Genomic DNA, 17,567 nt, shown 5'->3' with positions numbered 1-17,567 from the left:
TTCTTCGGCTGGCATTTTGTTAATTTTATCCGGAGTGTAGTCTCCAAAGTAATGTTTGGCTTTGCCGCCAACAGCCAACGCCACCAGTTTCTCTCGCTTGTCATCAGTGGGGCCTGCGGGCGGCGTGGGGGAACCCTCCAACGACAATTGTTCGAGCAATTCCTCACACTCCATCTTATAATATAGCAAGTAAGATTTAGTTTTAACTATATAATACCCGATGCAGACAAAACACAGAGAAATGAAGGTTAAGTTGCACACGACAAACACTTCAAATATCATAGCTTTGCTTAGCTTTTGCTTAGCTTTGCTTAGCTTTAGCTTAGCTTTGCTTAGCTTTAGCATACTCTATATGCTACTGGTTGGTCGGTTTTTAGAACGAGCTTAGCGTGTTTAGTTTCAGCGAGCTGTTTCTTCACCCGTTCCCGTTCTAATTTGCTCATCACATCGTTCTCTCTCAAACACTCCTCGAACGAATCCCTGTCCTTGCAGTGAAATAAGGCTACCCATCGCGTCTGCTCCCTGAGGTCTTTCAACACCGAGTTGAACTTCTGCGTTAGCACCCAGACGCTGTGATTTGCATGCCGGCCGGAGAAGGCCAGGTACGATAGCATGTCTCTCTTTTTTGTTATCTCGCGATTAGCGCTGCAGTCGTCCAGTATGAACAGCGTCGGTTCCCCTTTAAATTTCTCGTGAAGAGCTTTCAACCAGTCCTGCATGCGTGTCCCAGGGTCGATTTTGTGTACGTCCGGGTCCGTCATCACCCAAGGTCGCGCGTACGTTTTATTCATGCTCAGAGTAGGGCACATGATAACGATGTTATCGAACACATCCTTGTAGTAACCCTCCAACATATCCAACACGAAAACGGTCTTCCCACAGCCAGTCTGCCCGCATATGATAGCGCAGTGTGGGTCAGTGGGTAGTTGTGGGTACCCCCGGGGGGTGTGGGGGTCTCCCCCACTAGTAGATGGCTTGCACGAATCTCCCATTGTCTATATTAAGTTGCGCGTCCATAATAACGTACAGATATAATTTCAACTTACCAGCGGTTTGAGCCTTCTTAGTAATCTGGATGGTTATCCCTTCGCTGCCGTTATCTATACGACGCCCGCTGCCGTGCAGTTTATCATCATCCGTGGATCGCATGTCCAACCATAGGGCATACTTGGTGGTCAGGTATTCACCGATCTGCACGGAGCCGAGGTCCAGGTCCTTTGTTATGTAGTCCCCCACTGGTAGCTTTTTTATCTCATCCCACTGCTGGTGTGGTCTCATACCATGACTGAACAGCTGGTTGGGCACGCCCTCGATGGTCACTTCCACCTTTTCAATCTCGGGGTTGAAAAACTTCTCGCTGTCCCTCCGGAATGGATCGTAATCCTCCACGGGGACGACCAGGATACCTTTCATCGATCGCGCCGGCACGTTCAGGTTGATATTCCACACAGTGTCGCTCTTATCTCGCACGACTGATCTATGCCTCAGTACGCGATCGTACAGGATGGCCATCTTCCCAGAGTACTGGCTTCGAACCTGCCTGGCCAGCTCCGGGCTAGTGACCATGTCGAACTCAAGAGAGATGTTGTCTATGGCATAACTAGCCTCATCACCGTTCGGCGTACGCACTACTTTACTATAGTCGTTAAACGTGAGCTCGTATTCGAGCCTATCACCCAGCGCGGCCTGGTAAAACGGCGCGTGTCCCGTGAGCAACTCGAAGTCGAGCGGCACGCAGAATCGATTTCCGTATGCTAGAGCGATGGCCTTTTCACCGTCCGATAGCTTGTCTTGCTGGTCTGTCGTGAAGACGTATCCTATGCGCGCCCGGGTTGATTTGCTGATGCCCTGGTACACATCATTGACTCGTTCTCCCTCGCTTTTCCAGAGATCCTTGTAGCAGTGAAACACGTCGCTGTCGTCGATGCTCAGCACCTCGTTACCGCTGATCTTGACGGTCGTTTTCTTGATGATAGCTCGACCCACGTTCCGCACTAGCTCGCGTTTGTTGTTGTCGGAGGTCAACGTGATATTGAACGCCAGTCGAACAGTGCCTGGTACAATGAGGTCATTCTCACCAAGGTTTGGAAATCTAACCAGCAGAGTTTGATTCTGGTCTATCTTGCTGGGATTGTTGGTGATGGTCACCGACTGGCGCACGGCTCTGGCACCTAATGGCTCTCTCAATTTTCTGAAAGGATCTAATTTTCTGCCGTACATTGTTATATAAAAGAAATATATTTTTAATACTAATGGATGAAGATATAGATATGACGGAGATGCCGGGCGCTAGTGCCCAGGCATTCGATGAGCAGGAGACCTCATTTACTAGTTCACCATTGAACCAAGAACTTTTGGAAACAACGGTAAATGATTATTACGAAAGTTTAAGAAGAGATAAAAACTACGTTGAACCACAGGGTCGATACCATAAGAATTTTTTTATTGATACAAAGGGTGTTCTACGCCTTAAGTCTGACCCAGGGGTTGACCTCTTTAACAAGAGCAATAAAAAACCACTGGCCTTGTCAACTCTAGCCAGCCGCCATGGTGTCGAATTTATCCGTACAAATCTAAACATGAATGATTACGGTGGTGCAATACCTAAGGTCGTTAAAGAAGATCTGCAAGCTACCAGATCCCACCTCACCATTAGAGATGAAATGACACCACAGCGTGCTACAGAAGCCTCGGACAGCATAGAAAAACTGTTGAGCACCTACTGGGACAAACCGTTACCGGGGTTTGACTTTCCGGTAAGGGAACTGCGCGGCTTAGACGAAGCCGTGAAACGCGTGCGTGGAGAACTCGTGAACAACATGGGGAAACTGAACGAAATCGACGAGCACATCGCTAGGGAAAAAACCAAACTCAACGAAACTGAAAACGATGATATGAAGCGTCGTATCAATGAACGACTACGCGATTTAGAAGACGAGAGACGTACACGATTGGAATCCGCTTCCGCGAATCGTGAACAGCTTCGATCCCAGATCAGTCGTATTCGGGAAACAATCGATAGAATACTAAATGAGGATACAACTTTAGCCAACAGGATTCGGATATTGTTCCGGGAGCAAGGGATCACCATCGCCAGCATTCTAACTGCATTGGGTTTCATCATATCAACCCTGGTGGTGTCACTGACAGGGGGAACACCTGTGGGGCCTGCCGGCGGCGGGGGAACTCCAAGTGGCGGTGGTGTTAAAGACTGGATAAAAAAACTCGGGGAAGGCCTAGCTAAACTGGCTGGTAAAGCCGCCGAAGCCCTTCCCGGCATCCTGGGTAGCATCGTCTCGTGGTTGTTGAGCGCTCTGGCTAAAACTGCCACGTGGCTCAGTCAAAACATGTGGGCAGCCATCGTCGCCGTGGCGGGTCTGGTGTACGTAGCGGCTAAGAAATCTTTAACCAAATAAGTCCCAAAGTTACCCCACCAACCACTAGGGCTGTTTTATTATCAATATGCTGCTGATAGGGGGGTACCCCCACATGCACATGAGGGTGTGTGGGGGACACATGAACTTTAGGCTCCGGGGGTGGCGCCACTATACCCTTTTCACGTGGTGGGATGTGTGGGATATAGGTGGTGTTAATATCGGGGTTGATACCCAATTTTTGATCCTTCATGGCTATGACTATTTTGTTGTTATAACCCACCACTTTTTTTACTCTCAGTTGCATATCACTCGGAGCCATGTACAACCCCACGCCGAACACGTAGTTGACTTTCGATCTGGCGTGTTCTAACACGTTTTGGTAACGGTTGATGGCCCGCGGGAGATCAACTGGAGAATTGATAGCATCCTCAACGTTGGCAACGAACTGTTTCTGAGCGCCGAAAGCAGTTCCCTTACCGATGATGTTGGAACGCGTCATCGACTGAGCACCCAACAGCGCCCACACGTACGTTCGAATCGAGTCGTTCAACCTGACTACCCCGGCACGAGTGAATCCTTTCGACGTGTCCAGCATGAACATTTTCCACCCGTCTGCGTTTGACTGCTCCTGCTCCACTTTTTGGATTATGAAAGCAACACCACCTTTAAAGTCCATACGATCATCCCTCCATTCATTACTCGACAAAGCCAAGTCCTGCCGAAGTATACCTCGTCTCACTAAATCATCACTGGCATCTTTCACTGGTTGTGGTCCATATTTGGCAGGTTTAGGAACAAGCTCCTTTAATACATGGAAAAAATTTTCCGTACTACCTATTTTTCGTTTCATAAAGTTTGTTAGTAAATATTTGTTAAATGCTTTTGCCGCGAACCCATCACTGTAAGGAATACCCAACCCGTGGTTCGGCCCCGGCAAACGCCAATCCGTCTTCGGGTTTATTTCGAATTCATTGCAAATACGTTCGTAGGCCCGTCTATCATACGGGTTGTTTGTTGCGTCCCACGCTTTGTCCCGTGGGAGGGGGGCGCTGATCTCTTTAAGGATACGTCTGACCTGGTAGTACACGTGGAACTTGAACACAGACTGACTCAGCGGTCCACGCCGAGTGTCGGTCAATGTCACACCACACCCCGTTGTAGCGCACCACACGGCAAAGTTTAATTGATTCTGCCAGAACTGCATAGGGTTGTTGAACCAAGCGTGGACTGCCTCAATGTTAGTCACCGAAAGCTTATACTTATCGAACACATCTAAAAGCTGGGCATTGAAATACAACTCAGGAGCAACCACGATCTTCATGGGGGAGAAATCTACGTCCAGTTTAGGGTAAAACACACCAGGGGAATACATTTTAAAACTATTATATAATAAATATATATGTAATATGTACATAACACTTCCAGGAATAACGAGCGGTGAGGCCGTTCAGCTGACGCACGCGATCGATAACACGTCAGGTCAACTCGAAGTCGCACTCTGCGATATCACCTACCTACCGCAATGGACTAACATTAATATCAGCAACAATAAGCTGTTCGTCAGTGGAACTCGCAGTCAGATAACTGACGGCTACTACAGCGTGTGCTCTCTAAACGACGAGGTCTTCAAACCCCTGGGAGCCGAACTCAAGATGAACGACTCAAACGGTACAGTGGTGTTAATCAACAACGGAAGAACCTCCTTGAGGCTCGGACGACCATTAGCGAGGATACTCGGTATGTCTCCTGACGAGATAAAACCAACAACAACCGTCACAGGCACGAAGTTACCCGATCTAGTACCGTACCGAGAGCTGTACATTCATCTCGATCAGGTGAGCACAACGTACAACATTCAAGGAGGTCACCCTTCCACTATACTGAGAGCAGTGCCTGTGAAAACTGAGAAATTCAACGACGGTAGAACCGAGTCGTTTTCACCACGGCAGTATAAGAGATTAACCCAGGGCAACATACCTGAGCTGACAATATCGGTGTTAGATATAAATCATAATCCTGTAAATATAGGATACCTCAGCTTAACACTTCATGTAACATGACCAGCGCACAAGGGCCCGGAGTGAAAAAATGCGTCAATATCGGGATCTCTGACCTCGGAGACACGCGCGGTTTCGACGCTCCCGGAGTAGATGGTAAATCGTACGCCTTGCAACTGAAAAACAACATTTACAAACGCGTTGAAATCCCCTCCGGTGGAACCCTAAGTGATATAGTAGATACCACAAGAGCAACAGTCAACACTAAGTACACCCTTGTCAACACCGGTGATAATAATTGGGTAATATACCCATCGTTCGGAGGTAAACTGTTCGACTTAGACGATGTTGAGAGCACTACCGTCGTCAAAAACAAACCATATATGCTCGTCTTCACCGAAGATGACAAGTGGGTGTTGTTACCCGATAACAACTGGTTTATCAATATTAGACTCGTCTCCCCCTACGTGTTCACTGATAACAAAGACAACCACCTAAACAAAGTCGTGAACAATGGAATTCTGCTCGTGGCTTACGTACCAACTCAGAGACGTAGTATAGTCGTCAGCCCAGTCAACACTATAGCAGCCCACATGCTATCGAGTAAACCAACCATACAAAACGTGAAATTACAGTTGGTGTCTGAATTCGAAGGCGTGGTCAAGATACTAGAGAGTCTGCCGGCAAACTCAACATTGATCATCAAAGTCTACCTAGGGGAACCATCGGTGAATGATATCGAGATCGTGAAGGGGATCAAACTCGGGTGGGTGAAACAACACCAGTTTCAAGTTTGCAACGTTTACGTGCGGGTGGGTGTCGACTCCAAGACCAGTCTGCAGGGGGTCAACGTGATCGTGGGAAACAAATCAATAATTGATCACTAATCAATATCTTCCTGCCTGACAACATACACTTCATGGGTATGAAGTTAACCCCTGAATTATTATCAGAAAACCAGTTGGAAATTATATCGTAATAGTATAATAATGACCAGTCATCACCCCAACACTACACTTAACGACCTAGGAGATACGGAGGGATTCGATGAGCCTGGTGAGGAAGATGAATTATACATCCTGCACTTCAAAGACAACGTGTACAGACGGGTGTCGTTATCAGATTTAAAAGAGCCCAAATGGCTGCTCAACTTAACACTCACCTCACCTTATATCACATTAAATAATGGGTTTGTCTCTAAGATTAGGAACAACGGTATCTGGGTCGGGGATTTCATTCCGGAGGTATTAATATCCATAAGAACTAACGGAAAAAATAGGTTAAGGTCTGTATTAAAAAATAAATTAACATTTAGCAATAATCCTTATGGTAAAGATCTTGTTGATAGAATATACTCCTCTTTCACACTCATCATAGAAGTCTTCTTTAACCAGGAAAACATCGCAATAGTACACCAAATTTTACCCGGGGTGTCAATACGCTGGCATGCCGTACACACAAACGAATATTGTTGTATTGTTATACAACGGGATACCCCCACGGGTCCTATAAACCACTTGACAAGCCTCCGTAAGGGAGTTTATATTACAACAGAAAAGTCTATTAGCCTCTTACCTATTACCATAACTGATGGTCTAGAACTTGTAGACTTCAAATTCATTGATAGATTTTTAACTGAAACCCAATTAAAATATCTTTCAAAATATACATTATAGGATGGGTCTGTACCCAGTCGTAGAGGAAGTAGCAAAGACGCTGGAAACCGTAGATGGGTTCCGCTTGAGGCAGTTATGTGATGTGAAACGTCAACTAGAACAAGACCGTGACACGCGGAAAGCACTATGTAAAAAGTACAATAGAGCTTTCAATATCGTGGACGGGGCTGACACTACCCTTATGGTAACCAGCATGGGACTAGGGGCGGCAGGCGTTGGGTTGTTAGCTACCATCGTGGCTGCACCTATAGTGCTAGGTATTGAAATAACGGCTGGGGTGACAGGGTTGGTAGGGTTGGCGCTTAAGTTAGTATCACGCAGACTTAATCGTAAGGCATTGAAACACGACGAGATCAGGGTTCTGGCCGAAGCAAAGCTCAACACAGTGAGTGAGCGAATTTCCACGGCACTCTCTGACAGTAAGATCTCAGAAGAGGAGTTTCGTTCAATCCTATCTGAACTCAAAAAATATAACGGAATGAAACAAGATATTCGGTCCAAGTCTCGTAAGTCTGCTATCAGCGAGGACGAGAAAAAAAAGTACATAGAACAGGGGATACAAAAAGCCCAGCAAGCCTTTATTATGAACACCAAAGAGATCGTAGGCGGTTCACGTTAAACTGTTTCATCGATATAAACATAACATAGGGGGGGAACACGAGGGCGATAGCCGTAAGCGAGCCACCGATCCTATATGGTCAGTCAAAACTTACAACATAGATAAAGTGGATATGAAAGCCGACGAACCTAACTTGTACTACTTGAGGGATGGGCCGGGTAGGGGGTTTGTAAGAGAAGAATTATTGATCGTACCGTACGGCACAGTGTTACCTCCTACCAAGGCACAGTAATTACCGCCAACTTTTTTGTAGTAGGGGTAATAGTAGCAAGAGCTAATGGCCCAACCAAAGCCTTATTTACTAAATAAGGCTTTGTAGAGACATTTCTTGAAAGTGGTCCAGAACTATCATTCCCTATACTACTTTCAAAGGTGGGAATTTCACTGTCATTTACTGCTGACTTGGGCTTCAATATCAACCTCTAGGCAGGTAATGGTGAAACTCTGCTTCACAATTTTATGTTTATTGTGGTACAGTCGTGTCCCGTTTGTGCGAACACTTGTGTTTTTATTGAAATGGTCTGGATAAGCGAATTTTCGGATATCTGAACCACAGGCCATATGTACAAAGAAATGTACAAAGAAACGTACAATGAAACATAGTAGGCTTTAGACATTATCTTTATTGATTACACATAAACAAGTACCAGTGCATACATAAAATATCTCATAACCATGTCTTCTTATGGGTCCTCATTTGATTCGATAATATCCACTTGACGAAAGCAGTTAGCAACTGTCTTTTTGCTCAGAGCTGTCCAGACTTGCTTGATCATCTGAATTAATTAATTATAGATGACCCACAAATTGACAGGCGTCAAAATGAACTCAGTGTCACCTTGCTACTCAGAGTTAGTTTATCTTCTCATACTTCAAAGACTGCTGACTTCTTTCATGTTACAGTATGTGAGGCCCTCGGTAATCGCGTTTTGTATGTGAAAATGACCGTACGGTTACGGAAACCAGATTTCCGGGTAACTGAGTAATTTTACAACTTTGTGAATTCGGAAGGAGAGTTTTCCGGATATCTGAGGTTTGGATAAACAGGGCACGGTTGTATCTGAGTTAATGGAGGGCTGCTATATCTTCAGGTAAACAAGTATCATTTAGAGTGAAAGGTTTCAGAGAAACATAAGATACATTTTAATAAGATACATAAAATCATCATGACATGTTAATTGTTTAGCTGATCTACCTCACTGCACAAGAAGAGTGAGTGAGTGGCATTAGTTTTATGCCACACTCTGCAATATTTCTGCTATATGGCAGTGGTTTGTAAATAATCGAGTCTGGACCAGACATTCCTGTGATCAATGAACATTGATCTGCACAAATGTTAACCAATGTCGTGTCTACCAAGTCAGTGAGCCTGACCACCCAATCCCTTTGGTCGCCTCTTACGACAAGCATAGTCATCTTTTATGGCAAGCATGGGTTGCTGAAGACCTATTCTACCCTTGATCTCCACAGGTCCACAAGAAGAAGGCCTCAAAATTGTTCATCTTTAGATACATGGACTGTTTTCACTCACCTTAACATATACGCCAGTATCAGGCCTCTCCTTGAGATCCAGGCGTTTAGACTGATCCTTGGACAACAAGTCCCGTACCTCCTCCTGCACAAACAAGTTTCAGTTTCAGTCAGAGACTGGTCTATGCAGTTACCTGCACAATACCACTGCATGTTAGTGCCTGTATATCACAATTTGCCCTTCAAACGATGCATATTGCAAAGTTTACCTCAGAACTGGTATATTGGATATATCAATATATGGCAATACCTATTGGAATATGGCTACCAGGATTGCAATATATTGCAATACAATTTATTTGCCAATATAGAGCCCTACTGTACCATGCCTACAGTGAGTGAGTGAGTGAGTGAGTGAGTGAGTGAGTGAGTGAGTGAGTGAGTGAGTGAGTGAGTGAGTGAGTGAGTGAGTGAGTGAGTGAGTGAGTGAGTGAGTGAGTTTATTAGTATACTGCTTTTAGTACTATTCCAGCAATACCATGGCAGGGGACACCAGAAAATGGACTTCGCACACTGTACCCATGTGGGGAATCGAACTACACCTACAGAGATAGGTCAGTACATCACATGTAACAGGGGGCAACATTGTTTGTTTGGTTTCAAACTGAGAAATTACCATGCCATACCATGCCAGGGTTTGAATTTGTTAATGTATTGTTTCAGTTATGTCCCTTTGCGAACATATCCTGCTGAATATCTGTCTGTGGACAAATAGGACCTATTTGCACACCTCAACTTCTAAAATGCCACTCAAACAAGTTGTCTGTGGACAGGTACCATTTAAGCCAATATTTTCAATATAGCTGAGATAGATGACATCACTTCAAAAATGAAGCTCGAAAAGTGAATTTACGCCAGTAGAGTGATAGAGGTTGCCCAATGCCATATCAGCAATTTTGCAGCTATTCATGGAAGAAAGGACTCATATTATAATGATAATACAGAAAAAATGGATGAGATTATTCTCAAGCCAAATAGACAAAGGAGAAGCCCAGTTAGGAACAAATTTCAAGCAACACATTTAATACATAAAAATTTAAGTACATGTATCTTATTCTGAAAAACACAAACTGAAAAGAAACACCACTTTGAATTCCCAGTAAATTTCCAGTGATGTTTTATTGGCATCTTAAACTGATACATACCTGATATATTTCTAAATATGACGCTCGAACAAGGTACTGTTGATTCTGTGAGCGGGAAATATGCTGGAATATGTGTTCAAAAGAGTTGGGGATCACACCTCTTAACTCTGGATCATTCTTGACACCTGGTTAAAACAAACAACCTTTAGTGAGTGAGTGGGTGAGTGGGTGAGTCAGGTTTTACACCACTTTTTAGCACTATCCCAGCAATGTCACTACAGAAAAGACCAGAAATAGGCTTCACACATTGTACTCCTGTGGGGAATTGAATTTGGATCTTCTGTGTGACAAGCAGATGCCTTAAACATTTGGCTACACCCCCGCATCAACAACATTAAGGGACTGACTCAGTGAAAAAACATACAAATATTAGACACAGTTCAATTATCTCAAGAAAAGTCACCTAAAAGAGAAGCCTATAGATCTTGAGGATAAAGTGAGTGACTCAGCTAGGTTTAACTCCACTCATTTAGGTTTTAGACCAGGTTTAACAGGTATCACAGGTATATCAATGATTACCTCCCACTTGATCATGGTTGATAGACACCCATTTGACAGACACGGAACTTGGAGGTTAATGAAGGTAATGCCTACTGGCATAATGGAACAGTCTTGTGAACAGGGTAGGGTCAGACTAAAATGGATTTGTTACTGAGAACCTTGATTGTTTGTAAACTGAATTTTGTAGCAATAAAATGAAGATATGTTTTAGCTATCAGTTACTAATGAATAACAGGTTTGTCACTTAGAGGTTTGATTGTGCTTACTGACTGAAACATATCTTATTCATTCAAGAAAATGATAAGGTACGAGTTATCCAACAGAGACATTCCTCTCCCAATAGTAGGATCCTCCGTACAACAGAAGTTACCAAGGAAAACGATTGTTTGAGAGATTTAATAATAATTTGATGTTCAGTAAATGAGAGACCTGCCATGTAAGATAAGATTAATATCAATCAGTCTTCTAATTTAACAAGACTTTCTAAAGATTTTATTGATTTATTTCTTTGGATAGTAGACAACGGACATTCCAGGGAGTAAGGAAAAACATTCTCACATCTATGGCCACCTGGCATGATAAGTCATTTGTCATGTTTCTTCTAAATATAATAAATACATATATTACAATTAAGTGATCTTGTCATATATCTTAATCTTGTGTGCAAAATATTGTACTTCCTTATTCCACACGAAGACTATTTAGGTGCATGTTTCTTGGACAAGACGTGGACAAACGATACTTAAGGAAATATTATAATTCCACTTTTAAACTGCTGATAGAATAAATGATGATGCTGAGTACCACAGGCAATCCTGACTAGAACTAGCGCTGTTCCGTTACATAGGGGTCTTAATTTCTGAAATATTCCAATAATTTTAGGTGTCTTTTTGACAATGTTCATAATATGATGATGCCAACTCCGTTAGACCAAAAGGTTATACCGGTACTGAAATGTTTATGAAACTTGCCACTTTTGTATTGCAGCAATCAAAATTCAAATTAACATCTTTTCGGCCATCTTTCAAACTAGACAATATAGCTTTAGTTTTTTTAGTGTTATTACTTGGACTATTCCATTATAATGTGAACAGGTAACAGGTAGTAGCCAATCTGTTCACTGAACTGTAGATGTTGTTGATTTAAGGCGTCTGCGAACTGCCGGTGTGTGCAATGGGAGGACACCATATCAACGTCGGAGGAAAGTCTGAAGTTGCCATGGTTTCAAACATATACAATATGGAGTAAGACCCAGAATTGATATGGAACTGACAAGTCAAGAAACAAACACGGGACTAACTTGTACTCTAACTCACAATCACTGGTTTCTAGCATGCCCAAGGGATGCAACAGTCAGGCACCTGTGGCACCTTAGACAACTGTGTCCCACTGAAGGGGGCAAATCAGGTGACTTTACATTCCCTGTGCCCACTGTGACATCTGACAGGGAATTGGCTGTATTATAGTATGTCAGAAAAGCAGAAAAGGACAAACATTACATTTAACAAAATCTTAGCAAGTTGTTCGGCCCTACCTTGCATTGTGAATGTTTTCCCTGTTCCGGTTTGTCCATAGGCAAAGATTGTACCATTGAACCCCTGCAGGACTGATTCTACCAGGTCATGGAACGTCTCATCGTACAGATCTCTCTGCTTGGAACTGTAATCAACACAAAGATGGGGGGAGTCAGGTAAGGCTTCATGGTGCTTTGTGTGAGTGAATCTGCTTTTTCACTACTTTTAGCAATATTCAGGCTTTACACACTGAACCCATTTTAAAAAATGAACCCTGGTCTTCCGCGTTACAAGTCTGCTTTGACCATTAGACTATCATACCCCCCCATGATGCTTTGAACAACATTTCTATTATGATAAAGGGTCTCCAGAGTGACGAGCAAATACTTTAGCACTAGGCTACCCCATCACCCCTGAAATGCAAAGAACTAGCATCAAGGCATATATTTTCAGGGAAGTGGTTCCAGTCATTTTTTACAGTGCAAAGACCCTTTCACTTTCAGTGATAACAAATACATTATACTACATTTTTTTATGTTTCAAGCCTCCAAGCTTATCCTGCAATATTCAATAGTAGATTTACTGCTTGTATTTTGACAGAAAGAACAAAGCTGTAAGAAGTCCAGCTGAAAAAGAAGTTGTTCCAGCTGGTTGCGGGCTTAAAACATGGCACCCATTAAGGGAATCAAACCCAGTGCTTCAGTGTAAGAAGCCAACTCTTCAACCAATGGGCTACCCAACCATCAACTGGTTCTAAGGCAGACCTCCTAAAAGCGTAACTTGACTGGAAGTGATCACATTATGCATTTTCACATTACTCTGGGGTTCAAAAATGCCATCGCTCGGTGCCCAGGACAAGTCAGTTTTCATTTCAGGCAATTAAATAATGTTATCCTACTTGTCCATGGTCTACTACTTAATTTCTGATTACAGTTTCAAACTGCAAATGATTTAATTTCATTTCATATCTGTTCAAATTGTAGCTATTAAATTTCACAATGATAATAAAGTAGAGATATCTTTCTTTGCTATTTATCACTTCTCAATACACTGTCCACTGTACATTAACATCAAACACCATATTGATTTATTCTTTCATTATTACATCATCATGATTATGTCATAAAAATCAGGGCGAGTGGAATTTGAACTCCTGATTACACCTTGATGGGGAGGAAAGTCTTAGATGGGCGATCATTCAAACAAAGGAATGTAAGGTAACTGAATGCTTCTAAATCAAGCTGTATGAGACTGGCAGAGTAATGCTGGACAAGCCCTAAAATGGACATAAAACTTCTAAATATTGCAGCTCTAGTTCTTAGCTGCAGCTCTTATGGCATAAACGTTTATGTTGCTATTGAATAAAAAGAAAAATGATACAACAAGTACATGATACATTAGTTTAACAGTAAGTTGAGTGTTCCTCTGTGAAGGAAAGAACAGTCCAAAACATGGAGGATGGTGGAAACATAATGCATGTGTAGCCAATTTACAGTCCTTTCGGATATTGTTACAGCAAACCGAGACTTACTTCCAGTCATAAACGGAATCAAATGTGAAGGTTTTAGGAGGCTCCGTAGATGGCCCTTTGGCACTGCTGATGTCTATCACACCTCTGTTCACATCCATATTTACCACCCTGAAAACACAAAGTAACACCGTAACTGCATCACATCACTGAGGTGTATAAATAGTGTTTGGACAAATATGTTAGTGCACTTCAAATGCCAAAAATCATAATGTTACTTTTAAACTGAGGTGGTACAACTGTTAAATGAAACATGTATTTTCATATTTGTTATAGGATGAAATGGTGCAAAGCCACACAACCAGGGTTTGCACTACACTACTATCATGAATATGACAGGGTTAATTGATTTTCTGTTGTCTGAACAAGACGAATGGAAATCAGTTTTCCAAAATACTTTGTGATGATGATTATTATATGAAGCCAGTGATATATACTTTGCACCAGCAGACTGAATGGTAACTGTCTTGGTAATGAAAATGTGAACATATTTAATGTCTACAAGGAATTGTCCATAAAACCGACAATTCTTGAATTTATATCATAAATCTGAGCATGCACAATGAACGTAACAATTTTTCTGAACAACGCTTAACAGTCAAGATGGATCAAAACCCATTTATTCTTGTCACATTAATATTCAAACTAGGATTTAGTTTTATTTTTAACATAGATGTTGTGACCTAAAATTGAACATGGATTATTGCGAAATTGACTATTTTAGAATGAAATCAGGAACTAATACATTGGAGCAATGTCTTGCATCATAATGCATCACCATGTTTGTTAAAAGTTACGAAAATGGATGCCAATTTAAAAAGTAGTTAAAAAAAGTTGGACGTTTGTTCAACCACCTTTGTTAACTCGCACCAAATATAAGGTCAGTTAAACATGGTGATTGAAGACACTGACCTTTCAAAACCACTGGCCGTTTCTTTTTCATTCATTGGCCGACATCTCACCACCACCTTCACACATTCACCTTTATTTGACTTGCTCTGAAAACAAAATGATAGTCAATCTCAATGTGAACATCACTGTCAATATCTATGATCATGTGAAATGTTATTTCCTTTTGTGTCAAGTATACAAAAAAAATCACACAAGTACCATTTTGTCTGTTTGATGAATTTGTCTTCCAAATGATCCTTAACACACACCAATCAGCAGCATTTTCATTAGTTCTGAAAAGACAAATAAACATGGTTATATAAACCAGTGGTTGGTTTACTTTGTTACAAACATTATCATTATAATATCAATGTCATCAACATTATTAAGGCATGAGGACGAATTAACTGCCTTGGTACCCCTCTCACCTGCTCAAGGTCTAAATAATTTGGTACAACATATCCAATTGAAACACTGTCACAAGAATCCTACCTTATTAGTTACAAGCTTAGAATGAGTGAGTGAGTTTAGTTTTGCGCCACACTCAGCAATATTCCAGCTATATGGCAGGGATCTGCAAATAACTGAGTCAGGACCAGACAATCCAGTGATCAACCGCATGAGCATCGAATTGTGCAGTTGGGAACTGATGCCATGTGTCAACCAAGTCAGTGAGGCTGACCATCTGATCCTGATAGTTGCCTCCTACAACAAGCATAGTCACTTTTATGGCAAGCATGGGTTGCAGAAGGCCTCTTCTACCCTGGACCTTCAAGGGTTAGTATCAAGAAATGAAAATATAAACACTGTCATGCAATTCCTTAAGTTGACACATTACAAAGGAATTTCTATAAATAAAAAACAAATTGTAAATTGCAAATAAACACCCATAATGACTCGTACCAGAAGTTCCTTTACTGTGTAGCTTAGACATATTCCAGTTGGTATATCTCACTTTGACAATACAACAAATAGTTCCATGTTAAAACAGTTAAAACATCTGATCTGTAAATATTCATCTGTAAAGAATAACAAACATAGGGACAGGTATGACTTGGGCTGTACAGTATTACTGCTACACCAGTATATCGCAATATGCTTTGAAAACATATGCATTGCAATTTTTTTCCAAGAACCAATAAATTTCAAAATGAACATATGAATTTTACGTGATAATCTTTATGGTTTCCGTGAAAATCTACTCATATTTTCATTCACAAAAGTTGTCTTCCTTTGTTATTCAATGATGAAACTGCATACTGTAATTTGTTTAAATAGGAAAATAGCATCCATGACTATGCAACCTAATTTTGATTGCTGTTATCAGAACCATAAAATATACGCTTAGGGGCTTGTTACGTAACGACAAAGAGTCAGGATTTTCCAAGATTTATTGCAATGTTCCGTGTCTGAGACACTGCAAAGATGTCGTCTGCTCTTCACATGTGGTTAGGCACTGCGCATGAGGTTGTCATTGGGAGTAATCATTGCGCTTTACTGTAACAGGACTTATAATGTAGAAAATAGGACTGGCATGCGTAATTAGTGCCACTCACTGTCAAATACGCAAGGTCCCAATATATCGCAATAACAATACTATAATATATGGCTAACTATATTGCAATATACTGCAATACAATTTTGTAACCAACACACAGCCCTTGGCATCACTGATGAAATGAAAACAATGGGCAATTACAGTTGTACCTATACATGTATTTTTTTCAAATGTCTATGTAAGTTTGTAACTTACATCATTAAATCATCTATTAAAAACTGATATATTTTCAACATTTTACATGACACATACCACAAACAGCTTATGTGAAATCAGTTACATTATGATACATCCAAGTTTACTATGTGTTTTAGAAAGCAACTGCATTTCATCAGCAGGAATATTGTGTTCTGTGAAACACTGTATCACACATGACATTTTGTGGAATTCTAAGATGAGTCACGACTGAGAATAGAAGAATTTCTGGACCTTGACCAAATTTACACACATTCCAATACTGATACTGGATTTTGTTTTAAAGTTTACCTCCATTGTGTATCACCTAATCTGATGCGAGACACAGCCTGGATGTATTTGGATTTCACCATAATAATCACAATGAATACTTTCCACAAGTTTCATGTTTACATGAAATAACAGAACAAAACTATTACATCATAGCAAAGGATAAAATACAATAAGTAAATTCTCTGATTTGAGATTACTCAGTAGTTGTTTGCGTAAACGCCAAAATACACAATATAATATACACCTGATTTGAGACACAATCTTTTACCATTCATCTGCTGAAGCAGTTTTCTACTAAACTAGAAAGGTGTTCAGCACGGTCTCAATTCCAACGCTTGCTAATAATACCATTCGAATATTCATTCATAATGAGACTTATTAAAATTTCAATGTACATATTCACAGGCTAATGTATGGGATGATTTGAAAAAATGAACACGAAAGAATTCGACTCGTTAATTACCATGCCGACTGTCAAAACATCACCGTCGCTGATTCTTGTCAAATCCATGCAGACCAAACACAAGTATTTGGCATGCGCTCTCACAACTTCCTGTTTAGGCAAGGGACATAACTCTATTCCCTATTGTTTATATTTTTGAATACGTAAAGCGTTCGTAAAATATTCCAAACGCAGACAAAAATAAGGTGCCTTCGACATGCCTTCTTTTCTTGACCAAATCTCGTCCTCTTGTGATTTTCCTTTACGACGACTTCATCAGTAACATTGAGAAAGGTCTCCAGCAACTTGCCCCAGGAGGTA

General features: G+C 41.5%; 1 protein-coding gene across 1 annotated transcript in view; it reads right to left on the bottom strand.

The window, feature by feature from the left end:
• Nucleotides 1–17,351, bottom strand: part of LOC137261587 (kinesin-like protein KIF3B) — a 37,549-nt gene extending 20,198 nt beyond the window's left edge. The window contains exons 1-7 of the mRNA XM_067799361.1: nt 17,268–17,351; nt 14,998–15,071; nt 14,800–14,885; nt 13,891–13,998; nt 12,380–12,504; nt 10,345–10,469; nt 9,201–9,284 (exon numbers count right to left, since the gene is read on the bottom strand). Coding sequence (XP_067655462.1) covers nt 9,201–9,284; nt 10,345–10,469; nt 12,380–12,504; nt 13,891–13,998; nt 14,800–14,885; nt 14,998–15,000 — 531 coding nt within the window. The 5' untranslated portion in view covers nt 15,001–15,071; nt 17,268–17,351. The remainder of the gene's footprint in view (nt 1–9,200; nt 9,285–10,344; nt 10,470–12,379; nt 12,505–13,890; nt 13,999–14,799; nt 14,886–14,997; nt 15,072–17,267) is intronic.
• Nucleotides 17,352–17,567: the final 216 nt, after the last annotated feature.

This window comes from Haliotis asinina, chromosome 14 (genome assembly GCF_037392515.1).
Source record: "Haliotis asinina isolate JCU_RB_2024 chromosome 14, JCU_Hal_asi_v2, whole genome shotgun sequence".
Taxonomy (NCBI): domain Eukaryota; kingdom Metazoa; phylum Mollusca; class Gastropoda; order Lepetellida; family Haliotidae; genus Haliotis; species Haliotis asinina.
Note: the sequence above shows the minus strand (reverse complement) of the source record. Positions and strands in the feature narration are given on the sequence as shown.